This window comes from Argopecten irradians, chromosome 1, assembly GCF_041381155.1.
Source record: "Argopecten irradians isolate NY chromosome 1, Ai_NY, whole genome shotgun sequence".
Lineage (NCBI taxonomy): Eukaryota > Metazoa > Mollusca > Bivalvia > Pectinida > Pectinidae > Argopecten > Argopecten irradians.
This window is the reverse complement of record NC_091134.1, coordinates 59079927-59094546: the sequence shown is the minus strand read 5'-3', so window position 1 is coordinate 59094546 and position 14620 is coordinate 59079927. Positions and strand designations below refer to the sequence as shown.

General features: G+C 36.5%; 1 protein-coding gene across 1 annotated transcript; it reads right to left on the bottom strand.

The window, feature by feature from the left end:
• Positions 1–601: 601 nt before the first annotated feature.
• LOC138335515 (uro-adherence factor A-like) lies at positions 602–14594 on the bottom strand. Its single transcript, XM_069284645.1, has 4 exons — positions 14441–14594; positions 9932–10051; positions 9166–9356; positions 602–8472 (listed from the first exon to the last, which is right to left on the bottom strand). The coding sequence occupies exons 1-4, from the start codon at positions 14450–14452 to the stop codon at positions 1071–1073; spliced, it is 7725 nt and encodes a 2574-aa protein (XP_069140746.1). The 5' UTR covers positions 14453–14594; the 3' UTR covers positions 602–1070.
• Between the last annotated feature and the right edge of the window lie 26 nt (positions 14595–14620).

Sequence of the window (14620 nt, the reverse complement as noted above, 5' to 3'; positions counted from 1 at the left end):
CTCTGTCGATACAGCCCACAGGTAGGGGCAGGTGAGCTCAGATTTGAATGACTAGGGATTGAATATTAGACACCTTAATTATGTATACTCAACTGGTAAAGCCCACAGGTAGGGGCAGGTAAATCTAGATTTGGAGGGCTATGGATTGTATATTAGACACCTTAACTATGTATACTAAGCCGGTACAGCCCAAAGGTAGGGGCAGGTAGACCCAGATTGGAGGACTATGGATTGTATATTAGACACCTTAACTGTGTTATCAGCCAAGTGGAGATATTAAACGATAGAACTTAAAAACTTGCTAATACATCTCTAACACTCAAGCTTAGTGATGTTGTAGAATGTTGGACACTTTAATTTAAATACTCTTTCTAACTGGAAAGTTGTGGTCTTCTAACCTCTATAGAAGTGAAACCCTTGTTGAAAATAAGTTAAAATATCCAAAGCTGGCAACCTGTTAAGACATTTAAATTAAAACTGAAACAATGATTTTTTTCAAAATGTTAAAGATGCTCCACCACCAACAGAGCATAAACAATACTGAAGATTTGAACGATAACTGGTGTTTAATCGTGTGTATATATATATATATATATATATATATATATATATATATATGTTCAATTTACAAAAAACCAAAAAACAAAAAAAAAGAAATTATTTTGTTTTCGGTCTATGCGCAATCAGTACTGCATTCCATATAGGACATAGAGTCAGATTTTTTTCAGGATGCAATTAATTATCTTATTCTTTAATATTTTCATATCTTGAAGTAAAATTAGAAGTTCAAACTTTTCAGTAGTGGTAATGGTGTAAAGTAACTTTTGTAACTGAAGAAAAATAGTAAATCGTCTGCTTTTGTTTTTGATAGAGAAAAATTACCATTTGTCAACGGTGGATCATCTTTAAAGTAATGTTGTTCAGTAGTTATGTAGTAAATTCCTGATATTGTTAATAAAAGTGATCAACAAGTCTGAAAAAGTCAACAGATGTTACAATAACTATTTCCAAATTATTCCACAGTATCCCTACCCATATAGCGATTCCATTGTGATATTGTTATAGTTTCATTAAGACCTTCTTGGTGACACATGTTTTATCTTTGACCCCCTTTCAATTGACCTTGATCTTGACCTTTTTCTTTTCCTAATATGCAGTCTGCTTCTAGGACTATCACAGGTTTTATCTCCGATTCTGTTTCTTAAATCAGTTTTTTCTTTCTTTCTACTACTATCAGCTCTTGGAACCTTCACAGGACTTGATAATGAGTTTGATTTTCTTTCCCGCGATCTATTTCTGAGAACTTTCACAGCTGTTTGTAAATGTTTTCTTCGATACATTTCATCTCGCGGTGATTTCCCCTTTCTTGGGGAGGGCCTGGGTGAAATCCGTGACCTTCCTGACGACTGTTTATCCGTTCTATTACTATGGTGATCCTGATTACACTTAGGAATAATAAAATGTTTATCTTTTTTATTCACTGTGCTACCGGATGAGTTATTTTCACATCGAGAAGATTTTTTGTCATTTGGAATGGAATCCAGCCTTTCTTCAGAATCAGAAAGAATTTCACCTTCCTCCAAGGAAACTTCACTTAAAACACAAGCTTTTGGAATGTTTACTGGGCAATTATGAAACCTGTCATCTAAACTGTCCATAAAATTGTCATTGGCATTATCATCGCATATTTCCGGTGAACATGGAAGACATTTATCAGGATTTTCAACACAAACAGTCTCTCTGTCCACATTGGTACCATGTTCATCTTCCCGTTCTGATAATGTATCATGGCTTTTGCAAAGCTCAAATGTGTAATTTGAATCCATGGCATAACAACTATCGTCACTTTCCTCATCCTCCTCATCACTACTGGATTCAGAAGCAGATGTTTCATCGCCAGACCTTTCCTCAACATCTTGTTCCATTTCTACTGCTTCTACATCAACAATATCAACATTTTCACGAAAAATCTTTGCAACTTCTTGCCAAGTCCTAACTCGAGCACATTTTTCTGGTTCAGACACATCGGAAAGAAAATCATCTGAACTGTTGTTGGAACTGTCTGTTACACGGATTTCTATGTCCTCATCATCCGATTCAGTGTGAGTTATATTTACAATCGTATTTTGAGAATTATCACCCACCAAAGTCGGCCATCTATTGGCAAATACAGGATGTGTTCCGTGTTGGTTTTTACACAAGTCGGGTGTAGAGCTATCTGGGTCTGTATGACATATTGTTATGTTACTGGGGGCCTGTGGGTCAGGATGACAAATTGTTATATTTTCTGAAGCAGGAAGGTCAGTATGGCCAGTTGGTAGAGTATGTCCATTTTGTGATAATAGATTATCAACATCAGTTTTGTGATCATACAATTCCTTCGTATCCATCACAGCATGGGAACATTCTGTAGAAAATATAGTCTCAGAAGTTACAGTACGCAGAACTTTTGTACTTTCATAGTTTTGTTGTAAATTTCCGACAGTTTCTTGTGAAGCTTTCGTTTCAGATGTTTTCCTGTGCTTTGAAGAAATGCTCCTTTCTTTTCCTGAACTTTTCTGTTGTTTTTGGTGAATCTTGGACAGGCATCCTTTTTTACCCTGATCATCCTTGATTGTTTTTCCAGTGTCATATAAATCATTCATGTAGGTTGTTTCTGTTGTGCTAAGTAGTTTCTTTTCATTGCTATGGTAATCGTTTGATGGTCTCTCTGTATGTCCATGCCGACTTTTGAAAGTCTGTTCTGTAGGTTTTTGACATTCCTCAGTTTTCATTTCTGTATTACTTTTATGATTTTCTGATCTGCCTGTATCAACATGACAATTACCAGAAGACCTTTCAGAGTCACTATGGCAATCTTTTGAAGTCTTTTCAGTGTCAACATGGCAATCGTTTGAGGTCTTTTCGGTGTCACTATGGCGATCTTTGGAAATGCCTTCACCATGACTATGAGGATCCTTTGAAATCCTTTCTGTACCACTAAGAAATTCCTTTGATGGCCTTTCTCTTACTTGGTGATGATCCAACTTTTTCTCTCTACCAATAATGTTGTTCTTCGACAACCTGTTCTCTCTAGAGCCGAGATCCTTGGGTTTCCTTTCCACATCCCTTTGACGTTCCTTAGATTTTCTTTCCTTATCGCTATGATCATCTGATATTCTTTTTTTATCAACACGATGATCGTCTAACGACCTTTTTGTATCCCTATGGCAATCCTTCACAGTCCTTTCTTTGTCACTATGGCGATCCTTCACAGCCCTTTCTTTATCACTATGGCAATCCTTCACAGTCCTGTCTTTGTCACTATGACGATCCTTAGATGTCCTAGGACTATCTCTGGATGTCCTTGTATCCGTATAACGATCTTTTGATTTCCTTTCTTTATTTCCATAACAATTAGTTTCTCTACTATGATTTTCCATATCACTATGGCAACGGGTGGATGTTCTTTTCCTGTCACGCTCCTTTGATGCTCTTTTACGGTCACGTGAACTAATATCTTTTCGATCATTGTGCTCACATTTTTGCCTTGAAGTCTTGACATCACCATGCTTTTGGTGAGAGCTATGTCTGACTTTATTGTCATCATTCCTACAAGATTCATCTTTTGTTTTGTTAAAGTGGTACTCGCCATCTCTCTTGCTTGTTCGTCTGTCATCACGTTTGCTATCATTGGTTAAATTTTCACTAGAATCACCTTGTTTTGATATTGATTTCCTTCCTTCATCCCGTTTTGATTTATTGTTGCTCACCTTTTTCCTCGGTGAGCTAGTCTTCTTGCCTTGAACAGTTGCACCTGTGTCGTCTTCTTCAGTGTCAAATTCCATGCTTTCTGACGGGGACACACAAAGCATAAGGGCATCCTCCTGTTTACCTTCTGCCCTGTTATCCAGATTGGATACATCTTCCATCACATCCTCCTCCATTACCGTCTCTGGTCCACTCTCATTCCCAGATGACTCATGCATAGGAGACAGTGATGAGGAGCTATCAGACTCAAACTCATAATCAAGTTCCTCGCTGCTTTCATCAGTTCTTATATTAGACACCTTGGCTTTCAGCACTTCTGGTCCTTGTTGATATCCAGAATCTTTGTTGCTAAGAGCTTTTGTTGAATTCTCACCTGCTGTGTGTTGCTCCCCTGTTTTTATTTTGGGTTCTAAATCAGAAGAGCAAATGTTCTCGGCACTTTTCAGATTGGGAGTATTTTTAGGTTCAGAAACCTCATTTTGATGTTCTTCACCAGATGAATGAGAGTTGATTGCATCAGATAATTCCTCAGACTCACTATCAGAGCTCATTTCAAGGTCACTCTCCAAGGTCGAATCACTTGATACTGATGATGAGGATGTTTTCCTATTCATGGTAGAATCATTTCCCGAATCTTCAGTCTCACTCATGTCATTAGCAAGATTTTCTTTTGCAGAATCTTTCACAATCAATTTTTGGTTTACAGGTGATTTGAATTCTGTTTTAAATTCTTTACGATTTTCTTCATCCACAAATTCATCCTTTTTCTCTGTTTCGATGTTTACTAGTTCACTTGAAGAAGTGTCCATTACACGTGCAGAAGTATTTTGCCTCTGCACATCACAAATATTGATGTCTAATTGTTTTGTCCTTTGCGAATTATTCTCTACTCCCTGTGACTCAAAGCCTGTCTCTTTTGTTTCTTGTAAGTCTATTTCTTCTGGTTTCTCTATGACAATTGGCTCATTATCTAATTCCTCCTTTCCTAGTACTTCTAAGCTTACTTTCTCTGTTCTTTGTGACACAGTCTTTAGTTGGTCCAGTGATTCTGAGTCCGCTGTCTCTGATTTGTGTGTCTCCTCCTTAGACTCATTATCTACATTCTCAGAGTATGCTTCCTGCATTTCTCTCAACTCAGTATCAGGCTTCTCCGTCATCATTGACTCATTGTCTAATTTTTCATTTCCTTGAGGCTCAGATGCAGGTGTAACTTTTTTCTGAGGTTGACAGTTTAGCTTTTCTACTTTTACAGACACATTGTTGGATTTCTCTGGTATTTCTGACTCTGTATCTAATTTCTCTGTTTCCATTGACTCACCATCTAGCTTTTGTGGTCTATGTGGATCAGTATCAAGTTTCACCATTTCTTCTGACCCAGCATTCTGGTTATCAGTTTCAGTTAACTCAGCCATTCCTTGCAACGTATCTGGTGACTCAGGTACAACAATATCTTTTTCCTGTAACTTAGTGTTCAGTTGGTCAATTTTACTTGGCTCAGAGTCTGGTTTCTGTATTACTTCAGACTCAGCTTTCCTTTTCTCGGTTGTATTTGGCTTGGTCTGTTGTATCTCCATTTCCTGTGACATTTCTTCTATGTCTAGTGACTCGGGGTACTCCAGTCTCTCTGTTTCCTGTACCTCAGTACTATGTTTCTCAATGTCCTGTGTCTGAGAGTCTAGTTTCTGTGTTTTTTGTAACTCAATAACTGTTATCACATTGTTCTGCAACACATTCTCTGAATTCTCCATCGGTTGTGACTCTAAATTTTGTATCTTAATTTCTTCTGACTCCATTTTATCCATTACATGCGAGTCAATCGTCCCCATTTCTTGTGTCTCAGAGTCTAGCTTTTCCATTTCTGTTATGTTTAACATGCCCATTCCTTGCGACTCATAATTGATTTCCTCCATTCCCTGTGATTTTGAATCTAATTTCTCTTTTTCCTGTGGGACAATTTTTTCTGTTTTCTTTGACTTTGTGTCAATTTTCTTCATTTTCTTTACCTCATCAGAGTTTTCAGAGCTTATCCTCTCCTTCCCCTGTGACACTGAGTGTAATTTCTCCTTTCTGTGGGTCTCTGGTTGTACTTTCTCCTTTTTATGTGTTTTGGGGTATAATTTCTCTTTTTGATGTGTTTCTTGATGTATTTTCTCCTTTTTCTGTGACTTGTCGTTTGATTTTCCATTTCCCTTTGACCTTGAATCTATTTTCACCTGTCCTTGTTTCTCTGATTTCCTTGATTTGGTCTCATGTTTTTCTAATCTCTGTGACTCAGAATCAATTATGTTGTCTCCAATTGATTCCTTCTTGTCCTGCTTGTCAATTCTGTGTGTCTCACATTTCTTGTTGTTCTCGGACATGTTGTTCTGGATACCATGAACCTTTTCTGCTGTAGATATATTTGATTGAATGTCTGTTGGGTCTGTGTCCATAATAGAATGTATGTCTTCAAATGATGTTTGCCTTAGTGCCAGTCTGTCATCTTTTGATACCAGCACAGGATTGTCCAATTGTTCACATACAAAGCCTACAGTCACTCCAGCATTTTCTTTACTACCTGGTGAAACGTTAATCTGTGATATAGATTCTGGTGGCATCTTTATGTCACTTTGATTTACTTCTGACAGCTTTCTGTGTTTACTTGGAGCATTGGATGCTCCAGAGTCTATCCTCATATGTTTATCTTTACTTCTTCTTGGAGATGCTCGACTTTTACCAACAGGTGATAATAAGATTGAACCAGTTTTTACTTTATCATCGTCCTTTAGCTTGGCCGAACTCTGTTCCACATTTCTTGGTGATAAAGGAGTATTTTTCTTTAACTTTCTGATATCACCTGTACAATTTCTATTCTTTTTATCATTATCATTAGATGAGTCAAACATTTTCTTTTGTTGTTTCTTCTCATTTTTCTCCTGATCAGGTTTTATGTTTCCTGTTTTGTCGTTTATATCCATACCAGGAGGAGTCTTCCCAAATTCTCGGTCTTGCTGTTCATCCTCAATCACTTCGCGAGATGTTTGACTATCAGCTCCAGACTTATACGTTTTTCTGGAAGATTCCAGCTGTTTAACATCTGTTTTTACTTCATCATTCCTCATTTTGTTTGAAGGCTCTTGTGTACCTCTTTGTTTTTCTGCTGACTTTCCCTTTGATTGATGTCTTGTTCTAGATCTGGATTCCTTGCCACTAGATTGAGTTGTCTCCCCTAATTTATCCAAAGCGTCTGTTTGTCCGTGAGTTGATATTGCTGTTGATTTGTTCTTTACTTGATCTGATTCTTGAGAAATCAATAAGTTTTTAATGTCATTGCTTTCACTGTCTTTCAACAACTTAGAAACAGACACACATGATTCCGCCTTGTTCATTCCACCTTCATCAGAAGAACCAATCTTAGACACCACTGAATCGTCCTTATCAAGATTTGAAGATGACCTTGGAGACTGATCAGAACGCACTTTTTGTTGTCCATCCCGATCACTCAGATTTACTTTCTTTCCCACTGCTACATCCTTATGACTTGGTTCATCAGACATGGTCCCTGTAGTAGAATGTTTTCCATCTTCCATTTTCTCTGAGGACACTGAGCTAAGGTTGTCTGCTTCAGAAGAAAGCGGTTGTTCTTGTTGGAATTTCTTAGGAGTTGAACTAGTCTCAGAACGTGATGAAGAGGACAAAGACTTCTTTGATAAAGGCTCTTTCTCAATACTGTTGACTACAGATGTTTCTGGTAACCTAGACTCTTTCATGTTAACAGAATGACATTTGTCCTCATGTTTGCTTCCTGACTGACTGTCTTTTCTGTTTGAGTCTTTGTTTGACACTTTTTCCAAAACCGACTTTCTCTTTGGAGTAACCTGCTTTTCATAGTTTGATCTACATTTCGAAACAGGTGATAGAAAATCAGCAGTTCTTTGTAGGTTATTTTCCCTTTCTTTTGAATCAGACTTTGCATGATTTGGAGAACTTGTTTCAGCAAGCCTGTTTCTGGATCCACTTTTTGGTGAAGAAAATTCTTCCAATGGCTTAGTTCTCTCTGACGATGACAAAGATCTTTCATCTGTTTCAGAACAAACTTTGGAATAATTAGAAGTAGAAGTACCGTAGTTTCTGTAATCCAGCGATTGGTTTTTGTTGATATTATTGTCTCTCAATCTTTTCAGTCGAAGTTTTTCCCTTAAATCACACACACTGCCCGACTTTTTATCACCATTTTCTGGATCTTTTCTCTTATTAGTTTCCCCAAGTTTGTCCTTTCTTTTACCTTCTCCTCTCGTCTCATTCTCTTCAGTAGTTTGACTTTTCTTCTCCCGTGAATCATTCTTGTCACTTTTTCTAGACTCATTTCCACTATCTTTCCTGCTTCTTCTGTTCTTCTCTCTATCAGTTTTTCCAATAATCTTGTCCCTTGGTGGCATCAATGACCGTTCAACACTTGCTCTTCGTTGAATATCCCTTTTACTCTTTTCAAGTATCTTTCTTGCAGCATTCTGTCTGCAATTTTCTGTCCTAGGAACATTCTCTTGTCTGTTATTCCCAGCTTTGTCGGAGACCTTGCGTTTTTTCTTATCCTTCTCCTCTTGGTCATCACTTGAAAGGCGTCTTTTGGTCCTCCCTTTGTCCTCTGAGACAGACTCTTGGTCATTATTAGTTCCAGGCTGCTCCCAACGACTTTGTCTCACAACCTTTGTTCCATATGCAGTTTGGTTTCTTGGGGTTTTCCTGAAAAATCAAAAGAAAACATCAGGAAAAGGAACAATTAAATGAACACTACAGTTTCAATTTGATTTAAACACCAATTACCGTATTCAACCCAATAAGTGCCCCTCCCCCTTTTGAGGCCTAATTTCATCTGCCTGGGCATAAGACCAAAACTATAAAAACTGTATAGGTTTGTGATAATTTTGTCTTATTAAGCACCTTTTCACCTTTAAATGCCCTGGGCGCTTATTGGGTCGATTACGGTACATACTGTTTTAAATACTGTCAAAATATATGAAGAATTAATGCTATAATAAACAAGGACTTTCCCAGATATATCTGTATAAGAGGAATTGGTATTACTTAACAGAAACATTTATTATTAAGAGATATTGGCAATTCCACCGATTGGCAGATGTACCTCTGTATGTGCCTAGGGGTTTAAGATATACTCCTAAATTGTTAAATACATGCAGAAGGAGAACTTTTGATATAATAAAATAAAATTTCAGTCATTTCCAGGTGGTTTGGGTATGATTTTGAAAAGAAAAAATAATCTTTTAAATGATATATACCAATAAAAATTTTTTTGCCTATTTTCATGCTTTTCAAATTTTCATGACTTGTAGCTGTATCCCAAGAGTGACAGAGAAAATATCAGATGAGTGCATGTTGCCTCATTTGTTTTGATCACCCTATTATTTATATACATACATTTGCTTGTAGTATTGTATGACTTTGTCTTTGCGTTGGAGTTCAAGCCGTGCAGTTAGGAACAAAGTGGAGATGTTTTTCTCCAGGACAGTACATCTCTCCGTAAGACTGGACTCAGTTTTCCGCAGGGTGGCTACCTCTGACTCAAGTTCCTGATTCTTTAACACAGCAGCATCGTACTTCCTAGACAGCTGTGACAGATAAGATATTAAGTAAATTCAAGTAATCAAGGACAATCAAACATTTATTACACTTAAATAGGAGTTATAGTAACTTAAACCGGTTAAAATATATATATAGATCTGTCATCTTTGCTGTTATATACTTTCAAGATATTGACATTTACTAAACAGATAATAAGAACAACAACAATTGGTTGACAATACCATATACATTATTATTGTTTCAAAATAAAGCAATCATTGTTACATAATGCTTGACTTATTACCAGGGGCCTACTTTTAAAACAATGTCCTCACAAACAAATAGTCGACTCTATCAATGAACGAATAACAGTTACACTAGTTGACATTCTGATACCTCTCCCATGACACCTTGCCACATATATCTCCTTCAACGATTTTAGAATGTTCAATCCCATTCCCAGTGTGGTACATGTATATACACTTACATTACGGAATCTGTAAACTACATACAGCTATATACGTAAATAGAGAGAGCTTATATTGGTTGACAAGCTTAAGCTATCCAAGCTAACAGGACAGTGGCATATAGAAATATACATTAACTATATAAACTACATTACCTCATCATAATTATCCTGACGCGTCAGTCCCTCGTCTGTAATCAAATCATCGTACAGGTCAAGTGAGGTTAGGTTATCACCAGAACTTTCCATCTGTAAGTCATTGTCTGAATCGTACATCTGTAACAAACAAAATCTTAAATCAACCCATGTCTATCTATATAGCTATATATAAAATCATCAAAGATATATGCTCCACTGCCGACAGAGCATAAACGATACTCATTATTTGAACAATAACTGATGTTTAACCGTGTATATATATATGAGCTAATTAACACAAAAAATAACAAAAAAATCATTTATTTTGCTTTTTGGTGCGTTCACAATCAGTTCTTCATAGTGCCATGGATTTTTTTTGGAATGCCTTTTAAATGGTGGTAATGGTGTAAAGTAACTTTTGCAACTGAAGAAAAATACTAAATTGTCTGCTCCTGTTTTTGATAGTGAAAAAATACCACTTGTCAGCGGTGAAGCATCTTTAGGATGTTAATATTAAAATGAATATTCAGGTCATATTAAGGAAGGCTAAAGATGGTATAAGTGGTTTTATCCAGTGTTGATTTCCATACAGCATTTAAGCTTAATTTTAAATTTGCTTTCAGAGTGTTGGGCAAATTTATTTTTAGAACTACCCGGTATGCTAAATTAACATAGCTAGGGCCGGCCGGGTTTGTCCGTAATTTCAATGGTCAAAACTGGACAATGTACAGTTAGTGTTGGGAATCACTTCATAAATTCACAATCGATCATCATCTTTTTAAAACGATAAATCATCGACTAATGATTGATTAATTTTGTGTCCTTTGTCGGGCTTCCAGGTTACAAAAATCAAATTTCTTGTTTGCTTTTTTCTTTTCTTTTTTAAATTGTATACTGTTTCCAATATGTATTCTTTTATGCCATTTTGTATCCGATAATTTCTATGTGCTTTGTTTTTGTTTGTTTTGTTTTTTTATTCTATAATGAATTAATGATTCATTGAATAAATTGTTTTCAAAATATTTCAAGATATTTGTGTTAATTATTTTACTATGAATTTGTTGACAAATTGACATAACAAGATCAACTCTAAAGAAAGTTACTGACTTGTCATTTTAATGAATTTTACATTAACTATTTACACAAAAAAAATTTGATATTTTTTCAGTGAGTTTAAGACTTATGACCTTATGACTGATTTAACAGATATTACTTCGTTTTACATATCTAAATTTAATGTTTAATATATAAAACTAAAAGCGATGCTAGCCACCGAAAACGACAACGTGGTTCTACTTTCATCTTCCTTAATCTTAATATAGGATATTTATGATGTCACTGAAGTTCACCACTAGACAGCAAAATTATTGACTATTTTGTGAAGAATACAGAATTTCGGCAATACATTAACATGTTTTAAAATTTCAAATATACAGTAATTATAAAAACTCTGGGCAAAACATGTTCCGACGATTCAACTTACTGTTGAATTTGTATTTGTTTCCACACTTTATGCAGAAGACAAATTCCATGTCGAGTTTCGGAGGACAGCTGTACATGTCCTTTATTCTTTTGAATCCAAAAAAATTCCACACACGGGAACGTTTTGCCCCCGGATGATCATATAGTTCGTCTGTCGTATTTGTCGCCATGTTCATTCATCGTCTGTTGCTACTGGAAGCTGAAGCACTTGCAGCGACAGCGGAAACTTATCCAGTAACCAATCAGAAACCGTGTTACATCATGTTACAGATACATTGTAAACACTATAATTGCTGCACACCAGAAAGCGGCGTGCCTCGAAGTATTTCTCATCTTTTATCTGTGCCTCGTTTTTTTTCTCTCTCGTTTTAGTCATTTTGAAATCGACTACAGAAATCATTAATCGATTAATCGATTTTCCAGAGCAAATGGGGCGACGTCGACTAAATCGATTAATCGGAACACCACTTTGTACAGTTGTACGTAAACATAACTTAACCGTTGTTTTAAAGCAAGGACATTTGGAAGGCCAATGAACGCATTTAGACTGATTTTCTTTGCCCGACTATTCACATTAAACAAGTATAAACATGTGTATTCAGTGATTACAGGCTGGTACCATAATGAATTCCTAGATACTAGCAGTAATAAATATAGTATCTTAAATATTAAGTGTTTAGTTCATATGAAATTTTATGAAACAGGTATTAGACGTTTTTATTTTTTGCAAGCCTTGGCAATGACTAAGCTTATCTGTATAATATATGTTATTGTTATATATGTAAACTTTATATCTTATAATGACTTAAGTTATAAATGCTGTAATAGTAATATCAACTTATATAGCTGATATAAGGTCACAAGTGTAAAAGGATCTGGTTGATGTGACTTGTATATTAATTTTAATATGGTCTCTGTCGCCCAGGTGACTGAGCTCATGCATGCTTCTTTAATTCAAGACTTGTTTCCATTCCTGGTCGGGACACTTGACACGAATGTATATTTCCCTGTTCTTCTAAACCTGTATATGTATAACTTAACGTTGTTATTACAACTTCAATAGTATTAGTGCATCATGTGACAGAATACGGACTTCTGATTGGCTACACAAATGGAAACAATTTGCAATAGTTCCCGCTGCTCTGGGCACTATCGAGTGGCATGATGTTGGGTGACTGTACTGCGACGTCACTATTAATACAAACAATTACAGTGCTAATAGTTACCCGGGTCAGGTTGAAGTCCATTTTGCCACTATCTTGAAAGTTATGTAAATCCTAATCTCATTGGCAGAGTTAATACCAACTGACCAATGAGATTAGTCTTTACATTACTTTCAAGACTTGGCAAAATGGACTTCAACCTGACCCGGATAACTATTAGCACTGAAAAGCGACATAAGGGCCACGAGAGGGGGATTTGAACGAAGCGTCAAACAAGTAAATACGTTTGTTTTCACCTGATGTTTGTTTATGTCAAAGCCTGTTATTGTAGGCTGCCGTGTTTTCAGTGAAGCTAATAGACATTTTTGTTTGCAAAAATTAGGGCTGTCGCAGGTACTAAATTTTGTCCCCGGTACAAGAATGTTAGTACTCGACCTGTACCCGGGTACTCGACAGATCTACTGCTTTTGTAACAAATTGGGTTTCGTTATGTTTGTTGTTTGGGAAGATCAGTTGATCGACGGAGATGCAATGAAATCATATGTAAGTTCAGTAAAGATAGCTTCAGTCGTTAACTGTCTACTTCATTTCTATAGGACATTCATAATTGCTAATGAGCTGCCATAAAGTGTCACAGAGTAACATCATAACTAACATGATGCTTTATTTGTTCATTTCTTTTTAGTGATCATTCCGGTCATGTGACATATAGTCTTCATTCGGACGGTCTTTAGTGTTATCGGATATGACAATAGAGTGACCTATTAAGTGCACATGTCCGTCAAGTAGACTGTTCTGGCACAAAAGACGGTCATGAGAAATAAAAATTGAAACAATGTTGCATGTGAAAATGTTGTGAAAAGATAAGGTGTCATCCTTGGTGAGTGAAAACAAAACAAATGAGTTGGATTTTGTAATACTTTTGATATAAGTTCTAGACTTGTTTATGCACATCTAGATGAATTTTGACGGGTACCAGGGTACACATTTTTTGACCCTGTTACATCCCCAACCCGTAACCGGGTACTCAAAACAGCCCTAGCAAAAATGGTCTCGATCGTGTCCGATTAAGGGAAATTTGTCAATTTTTCAAGTTTCGAGGCTGTGTGTGAAAAAAGTAGACTAGGCTTAGCTCAGTAGGATTTCTTGTTGCATGTTGTCATCTTGAAGTTTAACATCTTAACTTTCAATTAAGACTGAAGCTGTTGAGATATCTGGTCTGGAAATTTTTTTTTCAACACTTTGAACTAAATTACCCAATTTTGCATCACGAAGGAGTTCCTTACCTTTCTCTATATATTAGTTTATAGTGGGTCTTTGACTTACCAGCGTGCTAAATACCTATTGTCCATTTTTTTTGTCGTTCTGTGGTCATGATAATTATTAATTAATTTTATTACGTTGTTTGTCTGGCTTGATTCGTCATTGGGATCAATTATGAAATCAGGCTCTCAACTTACTCCCATAACATTAGAGTTCGCTGGTCAGCTTATTTTTCTCTTATCTAGTGTGTATTTATCTACTAGCCGAGTAGCGACTGTTGTAGCGCAAAATATATCATCTTCTGACTGACTTTTCCAAAAGTCAGTCAAAAGGTGATATCTTTTCCGCTACAACAGTAGCTCCATGTACTAGCCGAGCTCATCGACATTGTACTCCAACAATGTTAGAGGTATAGCACGACGAGACAGTTTTGGAACATCACGTCGTGTACAGTCAGCAAAGTAACATCCGATAAAAAACGGCTGACCAGTCGACTCTCATGTTATGGGAGTAATCGACATTGCTGTTAGCTTTGTGTCCTTACTCCCAAAACTCATATAGTAAATCAACATTAAATGAGGATAACCGGTCAAAATCGGAAACGACGCATTATGCTTACCGCATCCTCCATTGCTCGTCTGGCCAATCAACACCGTACATTAACAACAGATGAATTTCATATCATTTTTACAGTAACTTTTCTTAGACTGTCAAAATGCTAACTCCTAAAATTTGCCGCCATCTTCTGATTATGCGCAATAGGCATTTAGCCCATTCGGAAGTAATACTTCCGGTCACG

Coding starts and splice junctions, on each gene's coding strand:
- LOC138335515 (XM_069284645.1), bottom strand. Junction 9,357..9,931: donor GTCAGGATAATTATGATGAG/GTAATGTAGTTT, acceptor TATCTGTCACAG/CTGTCTAGGAAGTACGATGC. Junction 8,473..9,165: donor ATACAATACTACAAGCAAAT/GTATGTATATAA, acceptor TTGATTTTTCAG/GAAAACCCCAAGAAACCAAA.